The sequence below is a fragment of the Eutrigla gurnardus genome (genome assembly GCF_963514095.1).
Source record: "Eutrigla gurnardus genome assembly, chromosome: 3".
Lineage (NCBI taxonomy): Eukaryota > Metazoa > Chordata > Actinopteri > Perciformes > Triglidae > Eutrigla > Eutrigla gurnardus.
The window spans coordinates 12,666,544-12,685,685 of NC_139917.1; the positions used below are offsets into that span (position 1 = coordinate 12,666,544).

Consider the following 19,142-nt stretch of genomic DNA (forward strand, 5'->3'; position numbering starts at 1 on the left):
CCCAAAGACGACCCAACATATAGAAGGCTGAAGTAAGTTATTTCCCACTATTCGTCTTTATAAGCCGACGTGAATGCGGCAGCTCTAAATGAGAGACCATGTCGCTGATAGATGGACATAATAACAACTTCAGTATACTGGTTGGTACTTGTTTACAATTTTGCACCTACAATGTTACGCTAATGGCTACATTTCTGTTATAGCTATAACCGTCAGATTCTAAGAAAATAATCATAAGCTCTTCGTCTCAAGGATCGTCTTGTAATGCCTGATGACGCCACGTACGTGCTCTACAATTGCGTCGTGACGTCCTTCCTTCCCCCTTTCCTCTGCTACCGGCGAGGTGAGAATAACTGAACAAATACCCCTTAGGTTTCATCTAACTCCATCTGTGTCAAATAAACATATTTTGGGCTTACTCTTAGAACATCAGACGCGGACATTATTTTGATTCACTACATAGGCGGTATTTTTGCCGTAACTTTTGGTTTGATAAGAAATATGTATGTTGTTGTCCAACCGATATCGCTCTCTGTTTTAGGCCTAGCGTTGGAGCTAATCGTGTTCAGGGCCGCGGCACGTTATACTAGATTATGTTTTTTTAAAGACAGTATTTCTTTCTGTTTTCAGCTGCTAATTACGTCTAAAATGTATTGCAGACGTGTTCCTATATAGTAATACATGTGCGAAAACCGCTGCCAATGCTTAACGTAGCTTCCAGTTAGCATTAGCACAAATGCTACTTGAGGTAACGCAGTGTGGTTGTGCTCAGCTGCTCCTGCTATACTGGTATTCATACATTGACATGTTTGCTGCTTAGCATCACAGTTCCCACGTTTTAATGTGAAACCAACCGTTGTCCTGTAGTGTCATGTACCACATGCCGGGTCAGCCCTGGAAGCTTTCCACCGCTAAAGTAGTAGTAAAGCTGTCACGTATCATCTGGATGCAAACACTCCTCAGAGCAGCGTTAACCACACAACGTCTGTCTCTCTCACAGAATGAAGACCATTCTCAGCAGTCAGACCGTTGATATCCCCGACAATGGTAAGCAACTGTTGCATTGCATCGGGACAATCCTGACTTATTTATTAACCTCTAAGTTGTGTGAAGTGTGTCTTCTTACCCTTCTGTTGGTGTTTTTTTGCAGTCGAGGTGAGGTTGAAGGGGCGGACAGTGACTGTCAAAGGGCCCCGTGGCAAACTCGTCAGGGAGTTCAACCACATCAACCTGGAGCTCAGTCTGCTGGGCAAGAAAATGAAGAAGGTAAACATGTTCTTCTGTGCTATAATGTAATGGCAATGTGTATGCAGGCTCCAATTCCACTGGAAGATTGGTGTGAATTGTTAGCATGATAACTTGTGAGAAATTGTAGTCCGATGCTAAAACGGTGGCACAAATCAGTGAACTGTGGTCTGCAGGTATGAAGAGTTTGTTCTCATGTGACAAATGAGTTTCAAGTTCAATAAGTCATCTCAGTTGTTGGGGGTCAAATTGTTGTCTGTAACGTCACAAAGCTGGATGACGATATTTAGAAGCTGTTGTCTTGACGCACTAATAATAACTTTGTTTATCAGCTATTTGTTGAAGAGGATCCTGTAGTTTTTGTGATATTCAGTTTAGAACTGAAGCTAACATTGACCACATTTTGTTACATTTGAGTTCTTTTACAATGAATTTATTTTTTGGGAAATTGCCAATAACTTGATTAAAATGGCTTTTAGTGATATCAGTGATGTCTTTAAATTGCTTTGGTTTTCCACGTGAAAGTGATGTGAGCCGCTGTACTGTCTTCCTCAGCTTCGTGTGGATAAATGGTGGGGAAACAGAAAGGAGCTGGCTACAGTCCGCACCATCTGCAGCCACGTCCAGAACATGATTAAGGGAGTCACTCTGGTGAGACTGCAGTTCAGTTTGTCTGATGCTGAGATATTGACAAAAGCTAATTGTGCAGGTGCCAAACTGCTACAATAACAACCATGCCCTGCCTGTATGGTGGGATTAGTGTTTTTATAGGCATGGTTTCTGTTCTCTCTGGCTGTTTTCGCTGCTATAGAAATAGTTTTCCTCTACGTTTTGGCTCAATGCCTCTCTTGCCTGTCTGACTGCAGGGTTTCCGGTACAAAATGCGTTCTGTGTACGCCCATTTCCCAATCAACGTAGTCATTCAGGAGACTGGAACCATGGTGGAGATCAGGAACTTCCTGGGAGAGAAGTACATCCGCCGTGTCCGAATGAGGACTGGTGAGTCTGCTGCAACTTATGGAAATATAGAAGTTAGGCTCCAAGAATAATGTAATTATCAAGTTTCTGTAAGATACGTTTCTCATATGCCTTTTATAAGTGAAGTACATTTAAGATATGTCTACATTGAGGAGGTTGTTAGCATGTCCTCCGGTTTAGAAGCGCAGTCTGTTTTACCACTTATTGTATTTAATTCTTCAATGTGTGACGGTAAATGTGAATAGTAAAACTATCTTTTTGTTAACACAGGTGTGAATTGTTCAGTCTCTGCTGCCCAGAAGGACGAGCTGGTGCTGGAGGGTAACGACATTGAGCTGGTTTCAAACTCGGGTACGGCCTCACCTTTTTCTTTATTTGGCATCGTCCTTTTTTCTCCACGTTAGATTTTAACGATTCATAACACTATTCCTGCAAAGATCCTTCCCATGTTCAAACAAACATTCTGCTTGCTGAATGTTAAAACTCTCCTCAACTCAAATGTTGTGGGCTTTGTCATTATGTCCTTAGCAGGATCCCTGATAATCTAAGTTTAATTGATGCTGCCTTGAACCTCGATGGTGTAATACTTCCAGACACGAATCAGTAAATCTGCTGGTGATGCATTATTGTCAGATTGGCTGGAGCCTTTTCCCCAAACCAGTAGACGTTTCTGTTCTAGTTTTGCATCATATGGTATTGTAGTGAATCCTGTAAAACCCCTGTTTTCACCTTTTGTCCCCTGAACTATTGACATTTTTTCTGTCATTACATAGTATTTTTCCAGTCACATAAAGAAGTGGTCTTCCTCATTACTCTTTGAGGTGCACTCATAGTTGTTTCATTGAAAAGTGTTTATGCAGAAAACGGCACCTTCTTTGTGTGATTTGAAATGTACAGTATAGGGATGTTAACGGTGAGTCTGTTAACGGAATGTTTTTGACCAGTAAGGCACGTAGGCCTATAGGTGAAACCAGTCGAGCTGTTCAGACATGACACTCAGTGCTCCTCAGCAGTGTTTTTTGGCTTGCTGCAAATTGAAGGTTGCATGTGTGCCAACCCACTGACTTCAGATATCTGTAATGACATATTATAGAAAAGACACTATCTTTGTCATTGCTGTTTTTTGTAAGTTGCCTTCTCCAGCAACTTTTCTACCTGACAGATTATGTATTCTGTTACTGCAAAAATCCATTTGGTCCCCTCCCCTGATGTGTGTATAATTCCTCCCCTCAGTCTCTCCCTTCCAACCTCCTCTGTGATTGTTGTGATCCTGTGTGTGATGTGAAGTGTTGCTCATCATCCCACCTTCTCTGTTCCAGCTGCTCTGATCCAACAGGCCACCACAGTCAAAAATAAGGATATCAGAAAGTTCTTGGACGGTATTTATGTGTCTGAGAAGGGAACCGTAGTGGATGCCCCTCAGTAAAAGTTACGCCTGCATTCGTTGAGGTTAGACAATTCTGCATCGCCTCCCTTTGTCGTATTTTATTTCTTTTTCTTTGCATGTTTACTTGCAGTCTGTCTTATTGGTGATGCTTTTGCCTTTTTTTCATTTCTTTAATTGCTCTTTCCTCTGTAGGATTTCTGCACATTTTCTTTGCAATGGACAAACCATTGTAATGTTTTTGGGTCTGTTTTTCCAGCAAATGTTTTTCTTTCAGAATTGTTGTATCTAAAATTGGAAACATTTAAAGCTCAGTGTAATCATCACGTCCAAAGACTTGTCTGTAAATTGCTCTTTTAATCCCACCTTTTATCCAGTATTTAAAGAATATATTTGTCATCCATGATGAAGAAAAGCATCTGAACCATACATATAGAAAGCTACAACCAGCACATGTTTGGCATTTTTGCTTGAAAATGAAGTGAAATAATTGACCAAAATAGTCGATACAATTGTTCAATCCTGGTATGTGGAGGAAAATACAATTATCTACTGAGATACAAAGTTTTGCGGAACACACTGAGTTGTTAATGGAGTGATGCTTCTTCTTTACATGCAAGTAAACACTCTGTATTTATAATTAGAATTTGTTTAATGTGGAGTAGGACAGTTTACATGGATCATATCGCCACAATACAGTTCCACTGAGACTAATTAATATTGACTAAAGCGGCATGCATCTAATATCGGAGTTATTTCAATGTTTTCTGAGGAAACATAGTGTTTAATAGTGCTCACGTCTTGGGGATATCGGGCCTCAGTAATTTAACATGTTATATATTTCTGTTGTTTCAGCGGCCTTGATCCAACAGGCCACCACGGTCAGAAAGAAGGACATCAGGAAGTTCCTGGACGGCATCTACGTCAGCGAGAAGACCACCGTGGTGGAGCAAGATGTTGAATAATGTTTCACCATGTCCCACCATGTCCTGTTATGACCAATAAAACTACCAACTTTTCCAATTAATTTCCCCTCCGGTTCTTTTTGTCACCTTTCTATTTGTTTAGCTTGTCTGTGAGTTTAGTTGAAACAGCATTTGTGGAATACAAGTTTTATTGTTGTTTATTGTAAGTTGTTTGTTGTTGCACAACCAATTGCAGTTGTAGTCTCAGTTTGCTACCAAGGAATCTGCTGAAAAGAAGCCAAACTAATAGACCTCTATGGTGGAGGATGAGTTCAGGAGCCTCGCAGCCTGAGTAAGTAGCTCCTCTGATCTCTGGAAGGAATAGAGAGGTGTGTGTGATCACAAATGGGACATAATGGAGACTGAATTGGGTAAATTGAGAATTATTTAATGTGATAAAGGGAGATTGGACCTCCATTCATTAATCTATCACGTCTTTGTTCACACCCAAAGTGTAGTAAACATAATTAAATGTGGAAGCCAGTGAACTCTGAAACTGTATTGACGGTCTATCAGACTGAACTAGGGGTGGTCCTCATTCAATTCAATTTCATGTGACTGCAGTAATCAATGTTTCTCCCCTTGTGCTGTATAACAAACTGGGCATAACAAGCATACACATAGCCAGTACTATGTAAACAAAGTTCCATCAGATTATCTTTAATAGTCCAATGTTCAAACAAGTATGTTTCGTATTATGGTTGAAAGAAAATAGTTCCTACATGAAAAATATGTACTTTATGTACTAATATGTACTGAAAAATACTAACAGTCGAGGTAAAATTTTAAAAGTTCAAAAGGAGTCAGCACCCCCCAAAAAAAGGGAACTCATTAAAAAGGGGTGCAAAAAAAAAAAAATGCCGCCGTAAGCCAAGAACTCAAAAGGCAAAAAGCTTATAGCGGGCCGCTGATCCTTTGTATGCCATTTATACTCATTTGATATCAGTGTTTTGAGATGTGTTTTAAAAAAAAATAAGATTGAGATGGACAACTGTATATTTAATTTTTCTATAAAAATATAATTTCTAAAAATATTGAAAATGTGTATTTTCAGTATTTATATACATACACACGTTTTGTAGAGGTATACAGAACTCGGTGCCTTCAAATGTTAAAAAAAGTCCCCCATTTATTTGCATATTCTTTAAAAGAAAACAAGACAAAAACAAACCTCTCGTTTAATCTTAATAGTTAGAATATTTCACTGGGTAATAGTTACAGCATACGTTACAGCATGTGATTATTCCGAGATTTTATCATTCACTATAAGTCTGTATAGGTCTTATATTTTTTCTAATCTTTATGTTTTATGTTCTCTGTGGTGCTGCTATCTTGGCCATGACACTACTGCAAAAGAGGTTTAACCAAAGTTATGTTGTAACTACAATTCATCTAAATTTTGGAGTAAAAAAACAAGACAAAAAATGATCTTTTAATCATCTCTAGTGTACATATGATATTATATATATATATATATATATATATATATATATATATATATATATATATATATATATATATATATATATATATTCGTATTTTGAGTGATTTCCTTGTTGTCCCCACTCTCGTTGTATAAATTAGTTTTGTATAACAAATAAACCCCAAACGCGCGCTCGGTGACGCAGGTGACGTACACCAACGACTCCCCGGTAGTGCGTCATCTCCCAGCGACAGTATCCAGCTTCGCGCCAATCTCTGATAGAATTTAACTACTTTTTTTCTGACAGCTGAACTGACCCTAAACCGCGAGAAAGCGCGTTCATAATGGTACGTTACACTTTTAAACGCTTTCTTCGCGGTGTCTGCGAGCTGCCTGTAGAAGCAACGAGCCCGTATGAGACGGAAATAATCCTGTTATCGTGTTTAACTGACGTCGCAACGTCAAGTGCGCAGTGTTAGCTACGGCTAAAGATGAGCTGCTGCTCTCCGAAGTTAGCGAGGAAAAGTTCAACGAGGACCTCAGTAGATATCACCGTTTGTTCTGCTGTCGTGTAGAAGATGACATGAGCCCGCTGGTTGCTTAGCACCGCTTTAATGACGCACTTTTCTCCCCATAAACAAGTGTCAGAAATTGAAATCTCTCTCTCTCTCTCTCTCTCTCTCTCTCTCTCTCTCTCTCTCTCTCTCTCTCTCTCTGTCTCTCTGTCTCTGTCTGTCTGTCTGTCTGTCTGTGTGTGTGTGTGTGTGTGGTGTGTGTGTGTTTCCGTCCGTGTTTCCGTCCACAGGACATCAGGCGGTTCTTTGCAGCCAAGCCTGCGGTGCAGAAACCAAATGGAAACATCAAAACAGAGAAGAGTCCTCTCTCCTCAGACGAGGAAGTGAGAAAGAAAAAGAAGGAGACCACCAAGGCAAGGAGATGACGTTTCCCCCCTGCTCTCCTTATAGTTGCATCCTTCTCCTCGTCTCATTCGTCATGTTTTATTGTGCTTCAGGTGAAAAGCTCCAAACCACAGGAGAAACAGAAGAGTGGCGAGAAACGGCGGAAGAAGCATGCAGTCCTCGGATCAGGTTTGTATGATTTCTGTGCTGCTCCATCGTTCCCCTGCACCTCCTCTGTTATTGTCATTATAGATGACATAAACAATGTTTTCAAGCTATCTTTAAAATATGCAGAAAATTGTTTTATAATTGAATTGAAAAAATATATATTTAAAATATGTTCCCTAAGTTGAGACGAATAAATTTAAAGGAATTATTGTCTAATGAACTGAATGTTTTTATCCAGATGGTTAGAAGCATCTTTGATGATTCTGTAAATACCTTTTTAAAATAATGTTGTCAAACAAGATTTCCAAGGATTTCTTATTCATAAAAATAGCTGCTTTGCTCTGTGAGCGGCACAAGCTAGGGACTCTTTCAGACCAGCTATGGTCAACAGATTGATACGTTGCTCTTCATCTCCCCCGCCTCTTTTCGTCTCGTTTCTGTATGTTCAGACTCCGAGGATGAGGAGCCAATGAGGAAGTCAAAGAAATCCCCCAAAGAGAAACGGAAGAAGAGCAAAATGGAGCCACTGCCCAAAAAAGATCCCGTGCAGTATGTCTCTGAAACGGGTAATGTGTGACGTTTGACCATTATCTTGCAGACCTGCATGCTTGGGCTGTGAAACATGACCCGTTTACCTTGATGAAGATTTAGGAACAGATTTGATTTTTAATACCACTACACTCTTCCTGTCTTCCCAATGGAGCTCTGATTAATTCTCCATCAAGTTGTGTCAGTTAATCGGCACAATAAAGGTTTTCCACTGAACAATGATTTGTTTTTGCTCCCCAAAACAGATCACAAGTTATGTTCAGGATCATAATAACAGAAACATTTTATCGTGTTTTCGTTTTTATATTTATATTCTCACATTTTTATATTTTTTTGTTTCTAGCTTTGAACGAAAGACAAGAGCTATGCTCCTCCTGTAGTTTTGTTGTATAACCTGCAATTACAATATCTATCTATCTATCTATCTATCTATCTATCTATCTATCTATCTATCTATCTATCTATCTGGTAACTGTGGTTTGTTTATTATTTTATTGTTTCATGATCGATTTGCCATAATTTATGAACTTATTAGTGTATAATGAGATCCGTGTCTGTTATAGAATTTAGATTGTCACTGAAAATGTCTTCAGAATCCAGGAAAGAGTGGGAACCCTGATTATGCACTTATAAGAGTATGACCACAAAAAGCATTTCAGCAATCAGCATGGAAATAAATCGGTTAGGAAGTGCAACAGGCAAAATAAATGTTTTCCTGTCAACACATATTGGTGAGACTCATTAGTAAGAATATAACTGACTTATGTCTCTTTTTGGGATGCAGACTCAGACAGTGACAACTTTCAGAGCTTGAAGAAGGTCTCCAACCCCAAGCAGAATGGCATGGCCAAACAGGCGAAGTCCGATGCAGGCGGCGCTCGTCCAGGAGTCAAAGAGAGTCTGAGGTCTCCTGCCAGGGCCGCCTCCACACAGGGCAAATCTGCGGTGAAGTCTCCTCCTGTGCCCGTCACCCCAAAGTCAGCCCCGCCTCCACCACCAAAAAGGACCCCCACCTCGGTACTCGACTTCTTCGGCAGTGCGGCCGTTCAGCGCTCGGATAAGAAGCTCGTAGCCAGCAACAAACGAAAGGCTGTGAGTGCTTTTTCATCCAAACGTCACGATTGATGGCTTTCTGAGTACCGCTGAACCCCTTTTTGTCAGCCTTTCATTGCAATATGAAATGTGCATGCTTTTACAACAAACCGACTTTGTAAAAGTAATTTTCTCCTCAGCCAACTCAGGACGCCGATGATGTGAAGAGTGACGAGCAAATCGCCAAACAGCTGCAGATGGATGAGGACATGGAGGTAGGCTGATCGACACGACAGCTGCTGGTGCATTGCACTCGATGACTCAGTTTTGATAATTGAACTATTGAACTATTTTGATAATTAGTTGAACTTTCTCAGTCTTTTTTCATGTAAAAACTTAGAATTGTATTATTTATGATATGTGATTTTAAACTGTTAAATACTGTTGATTGGATTAATCGAGCAGTTTTAATATCATTGTAGGTTTTGGAAAATTATAATGGCTTTTTTAAAATTTTCATCATTTTAACAAACAAAAAAGATTAATTTGAGAAAATAATCTGCAGATTGATCAATAATGAAAATTATCGTTATTCATCATCAATCCATCTGCCTCTCATGCCTGGAAATATGAAAATGAAATCCAAAATAATGATATATTGTTTGCTTGAATACTTGGATGTAAAAAAGTCTCTAAAAATAAAATGTAACATTTGCTGCTCCGTTAAATAATTTAATTCTCATATTTGTGCTACCTCGATCCAACTTCACTCAGCTGGAGAAGCTGGTCCACGAGGACGAGGAATTTGCCAGAACTCTGGCCATGCTGGACGAGGAGCCTCGATCGAAGAAGGTGATTTAAAAAAAAAAAAGCATTGACCACAACAGGAAGGCTTGTGATATTAGTGGTGAGTGAATATAATTTTGTTTGTGCGTCCTCATCCAGGCTCGTAAAGGCTCTGATGAAACGGCAGCCGCTACCACATTTCCCAAAAGGAGCAGCGCAGACTCTGCTGCTGGCAGCAAGAGCAGCCCGTCAAAGATTAAGCGAAGGGGCAGCATGTCGGAGGATGTGATTAGTCCGTCTCCGAGGAAGAACCCTGCCCCCGTCAAAGCCAGCTCCAAACTGGCCATGATGAAGAAAAAGGAAGAAGACAGAGACGAAGGGCCAAAGAGCAAAACGGCAAATTTGCCCACAAAAATAAAAATCTCTCCCAAAAAGGAGCCCCTCGATCCGCCGAGCCCTGGAAAGAAGTTCACACCCAAAACTGCAACCACACCCGCTTCAGTTAAAACTTCTCCCAAGAAACCAGAGGTGAGCAAGTTGGATGTGGTACCTGATAAAACACAAAGAAAGCATCATATATAATGCAAAGTAAAACAATTTGAAATAGTACACGAGTAAATGCTCTCTGGCTGTCGATCTGATCAGAGCACCAGTACGAGTCCGGACGACGCAGAGAAGAAGAAGGGCAACTCTGCAGCTTTCAGGAACTTCCTCAACAGAGATGGACCACGAGCTCTGGGCTCCAAGGAAATCCCTCAGGTAACACACACACACACACACACACACACACACACACACACACACACACACACACACACACACACACACACACACACACACAGGCCTTTTGTCTTGTTGTGACTGGCTGTATGTCGTGTGTCTTCTAGGGAGCAGAGAACTGTTTGGAGGGCTGTGTGTTTGTGCTGACGGGGGTCATGGAGTCCATGGAGAGGGATGACGCCAAATCCCTCATCGAGCGCTACGGCGGCAAGGTGACGGGCAACATTAGCAAGAAGACCACCTACCTGGTGCAGGGCAGAGACAGCGGAGTGTCGAAGCTTGAGAAGGTGACCTGATCCACGCTAACAGATTCACACCCACAGAAGTGTGCTTTATAGGTGCAGTAGGAGCAAACCAGAGCTACATTCTGCTGTAATACATCATGGCATATACAACTGATACATTGTACATGTTGATCAGTGTTCAATACTGAGCATTTTAAAATTCAATCGGGTGCTGTGTTATTGGAATGGATGCGTATACTTAATGTATGATAATGTATGATAGTAATCAACAAGAAAAGTCATCCATCTGCAAATGATTTGATATGCTGATCATCTCGGTAACCAAAAGACTGTAAGGGGAGACCTGCGTGAAATGATTAATTATTAAGTATTCAAGCAAGCCCTTCTTGCCTATTTTCTGTAGTATTTCCCTTCATCTGTACAGCAAATGATATAGAACGTTTGTACGGTTGGCTTTATATTCAGGCGGAGAGTCTCGGTACCAAGATCATAGACGAGGATGGTCTGCTGGAGCTGATCAGAACCAAACCAGGAAAGAAGTCCAAGTACGAGATCGCTGCAGAGGCGGAGGTCAGCTTTTACATGTTTACTTGAAGGTCCAATCAGCGTTGATGGTGCAATGCATCCTTTTACATGTATACACTGCTGGTGCGGCTCTGTGTGCTGGAGAAATATAGCATGCACAGGAATGTATTGCTTCAGTTGACCACATTTACCATAAACACTGTTTAGACATTGCATTTTCCTTTTTTTCCCCAAGTCCAACATAAATCACAATATCTCCTTTTTTTTACAGTACAAATCAAATTCTATATTATTTTTAATGTTGTTTTATTGAAAGAAAGGAACAAATATGTATCTGAATGTTCAATTGGCTGGTTTACAGAGCATATGTGTGTCTTGTAGCAGATGAAACATGCAACTTCATTTCAGTTCTTAACTCTATTTTCTTTTTCTTTGTTTCTTTTTTATTTTAGAGCAAAGCCTCAAAGACGAAGACTCCCCCCAGCAAAATATCAAAGAGCACCCCCAAAGCCCAGAAGATCTCTCCCTCCAAGGGGAATTCCAGGTCCCCTCAGACCCCGAGCCCATCAAAGACGGGCCTGGCTCAAGGCCACATTGCCAGGACCAGAGCTGGCAGCACTCCACCTGGGAGAGGTTCAGGTCACACAGCTCGCAGGGGGCTGGGCCTTTCCTCCTCTACGTCTTCATCTCCAGCACGGAGACAATCGCCCCCGTCTCCATCCGGGGAGGACTTCAGTCTGCTCTGGGTGGACAAGTACCGCCCACGCTCTCTGAAGACTGTAATTGGTCAACAGGGAGATCAGAGCTGTGCCAATAAGCTGATCCGCTGGCTGCAAAACTGGTCCAAACACCACAGCGGGGGCACTTCCAAGCCACCAGGTAGTAGACAGTTTATCTCTTTGATTTTGAGGTGTGTGAGTGGTGATCAAACACCAGAGCTTGTGTAGATTCAGTGGATTTTAGTTGATCAATGTGATGATTAAATAGTGTGTGCTCTGTGCCGTTTGCTGCTGTGCAGTTGCAAGGTTCGGTAAGTTTGGAGGGAAAGATGACGGATCAGGATACAAAGCTGCTCTGCTCTCTGGACCTCCGGGCGTGGGGAAGACCACCACAGCTGCCCTCGTCTGTGAGGTCAGTGTGAAAAACCCCACAGGCATGGATTTGGAGGCTTTCATTGCATTGTTTTATGTAGGGTTGTCCCGATCACGTTTTTTTGCTCCCGATCGTTTGAGTTTGAGTGTCTGCCGATCCCGATATTTCCCGATACAATTCCGATCATTCCCGATAATTTTTCCTGATCATATACATTTTGGCAATGCATTAAGAAAAAAAAATGAATAAAACTAGGGATGCTCCGATCAGCATTTTTGGGGGCCGATCCAATCACCAATCACAGAAATCATAAATCGGCCGATACCGATACCGATCACCAATCACAGAATGGATGGGAGAATAATAATGATAGAGCCGTTTTCTGACTGAACATACTGTCGATGACTGTGTAGGACACAGCAGGATTCTGGGTCGGGCTTGGGCTTCAGACTCGCGGTGTGAGTAGTACCGGTCCGGTTCCGCTCCGCTCTCTGCAAAATCCGCTGCCCGCTCGTGGCCACTTGCTCGTTCAGCTACGCTCCTTTTGACTACAAACATGTGCGCACACCGGAGCGGAACAGGGAGCGGAACGGGACGGGAACCGGAGCGTACTTTAATAATAAAAATGCCGCTGTGTGCTTCCACTGCCCGCTCGCTCAGCTCCACTCGGGTGGCTGTAATTAAGCTGACGAACGGCTGACGTTCTTGCATGTGATGTTGATACTTCACCTGCGCGGCTCGCGAAGTTGCGCACGTTGTATTTTGGAACAATCCCAGCGGAGCAGCGCTCTGATCAACAGACACGGGACGAGCCGACTGTGCGCACGAGGGTGGCTGATAAAAGCCCACCACACGTCACTAGCGTTGTTTACACTGGAACTTTGACAGGCCACCGGCCACGAAATTCCCACCCTGCGTCAGGCGCAGAAAAACAGTCTCGGGTAATAAAAATATATAAATATGCGATCGGTACTTTGACCGATCGCCGATCAACCTGTTTAGGGTCCATATCGGCCGATAACGATTGGCGGCCGATCGATCGGAGCATCCCTAGTTTTATGTATTCACAACCGTCTATTATTTTTCAGTGTTGCTGCACCCATGACTCCCATCTGGGACGAATCACGTCTTAAACCTTTTCCCTTGATCCCAGCCTCTTTTGGACTAAACCTCTCCACTGTGTTTGTGTCGGCCTGCAGGAATTGGGCTTCAGCTACGTGGAGATGAACGCAAGTTGTACGCGCAGCAAAAATAGTCTGAAGGAAGTCGTTGCAGAGTCGCTTAACAACACCAGCATTGAGGGCTTCTACAAAGGTGGGCCATCATTTCATTTTTGATTCTCCGTGTTTCCTTCTGGAAAGTTTGAATTGTGTTCTTGAGTTTGATTTGGTTGCATAACAGCAGTGCAAGAAAACCCTGACAACTGTTAGCATCTTGTGGTGCTATTATTCCCCCAAGTTTAAGGTTGTCAAAAAAGCCTTAGATTTAGATACCTGTGCTTTAATAGTATGTAGTCACATACAGCATGAGGAAAAAACTAAGAATGTTTCTGAAAGTAAGTGATGAAGTGACTTTTGGAGGAGTACACGGTAACTAACGATAACACATGCATGTACACGTCCGTTAACAAAGCGCAATAAGCTTTAGGTGAAATGATTTTGTTGTGTTTTGTAGGCACATCTCAGAAAGTGAGCAGCAAACACGTCCTGATTATGGATGAGGTCGATGGCATGGCTGGCAACGAGGACCGTGGAGGAATCCAGGTAAAAAAACAACAGTTCAGTTTGTTATGAGATTGGTTCATCTAAATGTTGTAAGTGCATTTACAGAAATGATTGCTGTCAAATCATCATATGTTGTTTAAGTTAACTGCTCAGAGCCACTGTTGCCGCAGGGGACTGAAAATTACAAGTGGTGGGCAGACATCATGTTGATACTGACCTCTGACCTTTCGCCTCCTGCAGGAGATGATCGGCCTGATCAGGAACTCCAAGATTCCCATCATCTGCATGTGCAACGATCGTAACCACCAGAAGATCAGGTCACTGGCCAACTACTGCTTCGATCTGCGCTTCCAGAGGCCACGAGTGGAACAGATCAAGGTACACACACACACACACACACACACACACACACACACACACACACGACAGGTTTTCCAGCATTGGGGTTAAAATAAATCTTCGGGACTCACTTCATTTCTGTTTTGTTTTTGAATTTTTCAGGGAGCCATGATGTCGCTCGCTTTCAAGGAGGGAATCAAGATCCCACCCCCAGCTCTTAACGAGATTATCCTAGCCTCCAATCAGGATGTCCGACAGGTAACGACAACGTAGTATTATAAATTCACACTGAGGTTATGTCTTTACTCGCCACCGGACTCCCCTCTCACCACGCTTTCCTCCAGGTGATCCACAACCTGAGCATGTGGTCGGCCAAAGACAAGGTGATGACGTACGACCAGTGCAAGTCTGACGCCGCCAGCGCCCGCAAGGACATGAAACTGGGGCCGTTTGACGTTTGTAGGAAGGTGTTTGCCTTCGGGGAGGAGACCGCCCACATGAGCCTCATCGACAAGTCCGACCTCTTCTTCCACGACTACTCGCTAGCGCCGCTCTTTGTCCAAGAGAACTACCTGCACGTCCGGCCAAAGGCTGCTGGGTAAGAGAGGCTAGCTGTTTCCACCTGTTTCCAGTCTCTGTGCTAAGCTACGCTAATTGCCTCCTTGTAGCTCCATTAATACACAAACACGACAGTGGTGTCATTCTTCTCAATTCTCGACGGGGGGAAAAAAACAAATGTAAAACTATTACTTTAGTAATTTGTGTCTCTTTTCACAGTGCTGACCTGAAGTCCCACCTGATGTTGCTCAGCAAGACAGCTGAATCCATCTCTGACGGAGACCTAGTGGACCGGCAGATCCGCTCCAGGCAGAACTGGTCGTTGCTGCCCACTCAGGTAACACACACACACACTCAGGCGCACACACACTCAGGTAACACACACACACACTCAGGTAACACACACACACACTCAGACGCACACACACTCAGGTAACACACACACAGACTCAGGTCACACACACACACACACTCAGGCGCACACACACTCAGGTAACACACACACACACTCAGGCGCACACACACTCAGGTAACACACACACACACTCAGGCGCACACACACTCAGGTAACACACACACACACTCAGGCGCACACACACTCCGGTAACACACACACAGACTCAGGTAACACACACACACACTCAGGCGCACACACACTCAGGTAACACACACACACACTCAGGCGCACACACACTCAGGTAACACACACACACACTCAGGTAACACACACACTCAGGTAACACACGCACACACTCAGGCGCACACACACTCAGGTAACACACACACAGACTCAGGTAACACACACACACACTCAGGCGCACACACACTCGGGTAACACACACACACACACTCAGGTAACACACACACACACACTCAGGCGCACACACACTCAGGTAACACACACACAGACTCAGGTAACACACACACACACTCAGGCGCACACACACTCAGGTAACACACACACACACTCAGGCGCACACACACTCCGGTAACACACACACAGACTCAGGTAACACACACACACACACTCAGACGCACACACACTCAGGTAACACACACACAGACTCAGGTCACACACACACACACACTCAGGCGCACACACACTCAGGTAACACACACACACACTCAGGCGCACACACACTCAGGTAACACACACACACACTCAGGCGCACACACACTCAGGTAACACACACACAGACTCAGGTAACACACACACACACTCAGGCGCACACACACTCGGGTAACACACACACACACACTCAGGTAACACACACACACACTCAGGCGCACACACACTCAGGTAACACACACACACACTCAGGCGCACACACACTCAGGTCACACACACACACACACTCGGGCACACACACACACTTGGGCACACACACACACACTTGGGCACACTCAGTTGCACAATAACTCAAGAAGTGTGGGAATCATGCTTGTATTTTAAGGTGTACAGCACTGGTCCAATGACTAAACGATAAAAAGATAGATATTTCTTTAGACATTCTTTGTTGTGTCCTTGATAAAAGTAGGCTTTTAAGGTTGCAGTTTCAAAAGTCACCAGACATTTCCTGTGTTTTAGAGGTCTTTAGGACAAGGTTTGACTCCTCACACACAAGTTTAGGAGGTGTAGAATTGCAGGAAAAATATTTTAAATTACAATATTTCTCCTTCCCCTTTTTAAAACATAACCAGATGCCCAGTAAGGAGCACAGATCTTTATTATGTATTGAAGTTAAATATGTGTAATATCTGGAGCGTACGTCAGAAATTGTACCCAATAAACACAAATTGTCAAAAAGGTCAGAAAGAGGTCGGGGGGAAAAGTTCCAGCCCCTTAGCTTACTGATAATGATAATAATTGCTGTAGTAGTAAACCCTAACCTTATATTATGACTTATTTCATGACACTTTTTATGGCATACCAAATCATAACATAAATGTGTACAAACATATAAATGTTGTATGTAAATACTGTGTGTGTGTGTGTGTGTGTGTGTGTGTGTGTGTGTGTGTGTGTGTGTGTGTGTGTGTGTGTGTGTGTGTGTGTGTGTGTGTGTGTGTGTGTGTGTGTGTGTGTGTGTGTGCGCGCTGTAGGCCATCTATGCCAGTGTGTTACCCGGCGAGCTCATGAAAGGCTACATGAGTCAGTTCCCCACCTTCCCCAGCTGGCTCGGTAAGCACTCCTCCACCAGTAAACATTCCCGCATCGTCCAGGAGCTGGCCTCGCACATGGGCTTGAAGTGAGTAGACCTTGATCACGACCTTTAACTATTTACACATCGTCGAACACAAACTCGCATTCGAGCGTTTGCATGTTTCGGCCCGTGCAGGACGATGAGCAGCAGACAGGCGGTGAACCTGGACTACTTGCACTACCTGCGGCAAGCGCTGCTGAGTCCGCTTCAGAGGCATGGAGCGGAGGGCGCCGGTGACGCTGTGCAGCTGCTGGACAACTACCAGCTCGTCAAGGAGGACGTGGACAGCATCATGGAGATCAGCATCTGGGGCGGACAAGCAGACCCCTACTCCAAACTGGACTCTAAGGTCAGCAGCAGGCGGGAGGGCTGGAGTGTGATATTGGTGATCAGAATGGAAGCAGTGGTTCAAAGTGACGTATAAGGAATTATACCACAGTTAGTTCAGGCCATTGTGATTGGCTGAAGGCACTTGCAGCATCTCAGAGTATCCTTCTGCTTTATTTACTACTTCATCAGATAATCCTCACTTTCTCACTGTAACAAATTATAAATAGAACATGATGCTGTTGTAGGGATGTTAATAATGAACCGTTTAAACTTGCTGTCACCTAAACAGTTTAAAGGAATATTTAAAATAAAAAAGCTAAGGGACACAGTCCTGATTGTTTTAACAACAAACATAGCGAATTGTCTCATAATAGACCTTTATCATATCCCGATAATCATCCAAATGTGCTTAAAACGCTTGGAAATGGCACTCAAATCAGAGAGAGAACAATTCTTGAGTGAACACTTATTTTACTGAACAACAAATTTACAATTTTAAATTAGGTAATCATAAGGTCTCCCTTCATAAATAAATCATTCATAAATGTGTATTTTTAAATTGCGCTGTAATTTTTACTTTCGTGAACTACAACAAGGCACTTATGATGTTTACGTTTATATAATAATAAAATAATGAAAATTTACCACGATCAACTTATTGTGAATGTTTTTTTTGTTTTTATATCCCGATCTCCGATAACATCTCATATCATAAGGTCCTTAATGGCTCTCGACATCCACCTGCTGATGATTGATCATGTCATCAGCGTTCATGGGAGTCAACGTCCTTTACGTCACTACATGAAATACTCCGTCTCCTTGCAGGTGAAGGCTGCCTTCACGCGGGCCTACAACAAAGAAGTTCACCTGACGCCATACTCGCTGCAAGCTGTGAAGAAGGGCCGCCGCGGTGGTGGCGGGGGGGAGGCAGGGCTGGGAGGAGAGGACGTGGACAACGAACAGCAGGAATCTGAAGACGAAAACGTCAAAACTGACGCCATGATCAAAGTACGAGCATTAACGACGTGCAAACACTTTGGGGCACATGCCATGCTAGAGGCTTTTCTCTACTTATGTGTCGTCTCTGTCTTGTTCCTCCCTGCAGCAGAAGAAGGCCAAAGCCAGCAGGCCGTCAAAGAAGGAAGATCCTGGGAAGGACAAAGGCAAGGGGAAGGGCAAGGGGAAAGGCAAGGCCAAGAAATGACGAAGAGGAGGAAAGCTGCTCTGGTCGCCTCCCACGGCCCACACAGACTGTAATATTCTTTCTCTGCACTTGCAATGATCCTTTACTATCAGAATGTAGTGATACTGGTATTAACCTCTGCAGGTAACTCATCTGTCCCTCATCAACACTCGACTTTACCACACTAAGTTAGTAAGAAATGTCTTTCCACTTTTTTAACTTCCTGTTGTGTTTCCATCCGTGTTGAACGAATGATGTGTGTGCTCTGCTCGTTCATCCAGTATCATGTATCTGTACCTGTAGTGACATCAGGAGTATAGTGCGTTTCCTTCCAGGTGTCCATGCTGTAAATAATGTGACTGGTGTAAAAGACTTTGCTATGATGACGATGATACAGAAATGTTTTAGCTCCACGGCTAGCACAGATCTTCCTGTACATTGCAATTTTGTAAAAAAAACAACGTAATGAGGATTAAAAGAGAAATATGTTGCTTGTGTGTCAGTGATTGATTTCTCTAACGGATGCTTTTCAGAAAATGGTTTATGATTTTAAAATAGCATCACTTTTTTTGACATGATATACTTTGACTTTATCACTTTTTTCGACATGCTCTACCATGACGTTTTTCGACATTATACAATGACATTCTTTTATGACTTTTTTCGATGTACCATACTATGACTTATGACTATTTTCAGCATACGGTACTCAGACCTTTTCTTAATAATAAAG

The 19,142-nt window shown here is 43.0% G+C and overlaps 2 protein-coding genes across 2 annotated transcripts; both read left to right on the plus strand.

Annotated features, from left to right (window-relative positions):
- The first annotated feature begins 294 nt into the window (after nt 1-294).
- rpl9 (ribosomal protein L9) lies at nt 295-4,597 on the plus strand. Its single transcript, XM_084006113.1, has 8 exons — nt 295-343; nt 1,001-1,047; nt 1,151-1,266; nt 1,801-1,896; nt 2,112-2,244; nt 2,494-2,574; nt 3,543-3,672; nt 4,463-4,597. The coding sequence occupies exons 2-7, from the start codon at nt 1,002-1,004 to the stop codon at nt 3,647-3,649; spliced, it is 579 nt and encodes a 192-aa protein (XP_083862239.1). The 5' UTR covers nt 295-343; nt 1,001; the 3' UTR covers nt 3,650-3,672; nt 4,463-4,597.
- Nucleotides 4,598-6,217: 1,620 nt separating this feature from the next.
- On the plus strand, nt 6,218-18,900 carry rfc1 (replication factor C (activator 1) 1). Its single transcript, XM_084005850.1, has 23 exons — nt 6,218-6,342; nt 6,801-6,923; nt 7,008-7,083; nt 7,512-7,628; nt 8,396-8,703; nt 8,844-8,918; nt 9,418-9,495; nt 9,589-9,957; nt 10,075-10,188; nt 10,317-10,496; nt 10,920-11,024; nt 11,432-11,858; nt 11,998-12,110; nt 13,271-13,385; nt 13,746-13,834; nt 14,036-14,173; nt 14,297-14,392; nt 14,479-14,732; nt 14,912-15,029; nt 16,796-16,941; nt 17,032-17,245; nt 18,052-18,234; nt 18,332-18,900. The coding sequence occupies exons 1-23, from the start codon at nt 6,340-6,342 to the stop codon at nt 18,428-18,430; spliced, it is 3,540 nt and encodes a 1,179-aa protein (XP_083861976.1). The 5' UTR covers nt 6,218-6,339; the 3' UTR covers nt 18,431-18,900.
- The last annotated feature ends 242 nt before the right edge of the window (nt 18,901-19,142 follow it).

Excerpts from the sequence above, each read along its gene's own strand:
- rpl9 (XM_084006113.1), top strand. The coding sequence starts at position 1,002 with ATGAAGACCATTCTCAGCAGTCAGACCGTTGATATCCCCGACAATG. Across the intron at positions 1,897-2,111 it reads TGATTAAGGGAGTCACTCTG|GGTTTCCGGTACAAAATGCG; the intron begins GTGAGACTGCAG and ends GTCTGACTGCAG. Across the intron at positions 2,575-3,542 it reads TGAGCTGGTTTCAAACTCGG|CTGCTCTGATCCAACAGGCC; the intron begins GTACGGCCTCAC and ends TCTCTGTTCCAG.
- rfc1 (XM_084005850.1), top strand. Across the intron at positions 11,025-11,431 it reads AGATCGCTGCAGAGGCGGAG|AGCAAAGCCTCAAAGACGAA; the intron begins GTCAGCTTTTAC and ends TTTTTATTTTAG. Across the intron at positions 15,030-16,795 it reads GGTCGTTGCTGCCCACTCAG|GCCATCTATGCCAGTGTGTT; the intron begins GTAACACACACA and ends TGCGCGCTGTAG.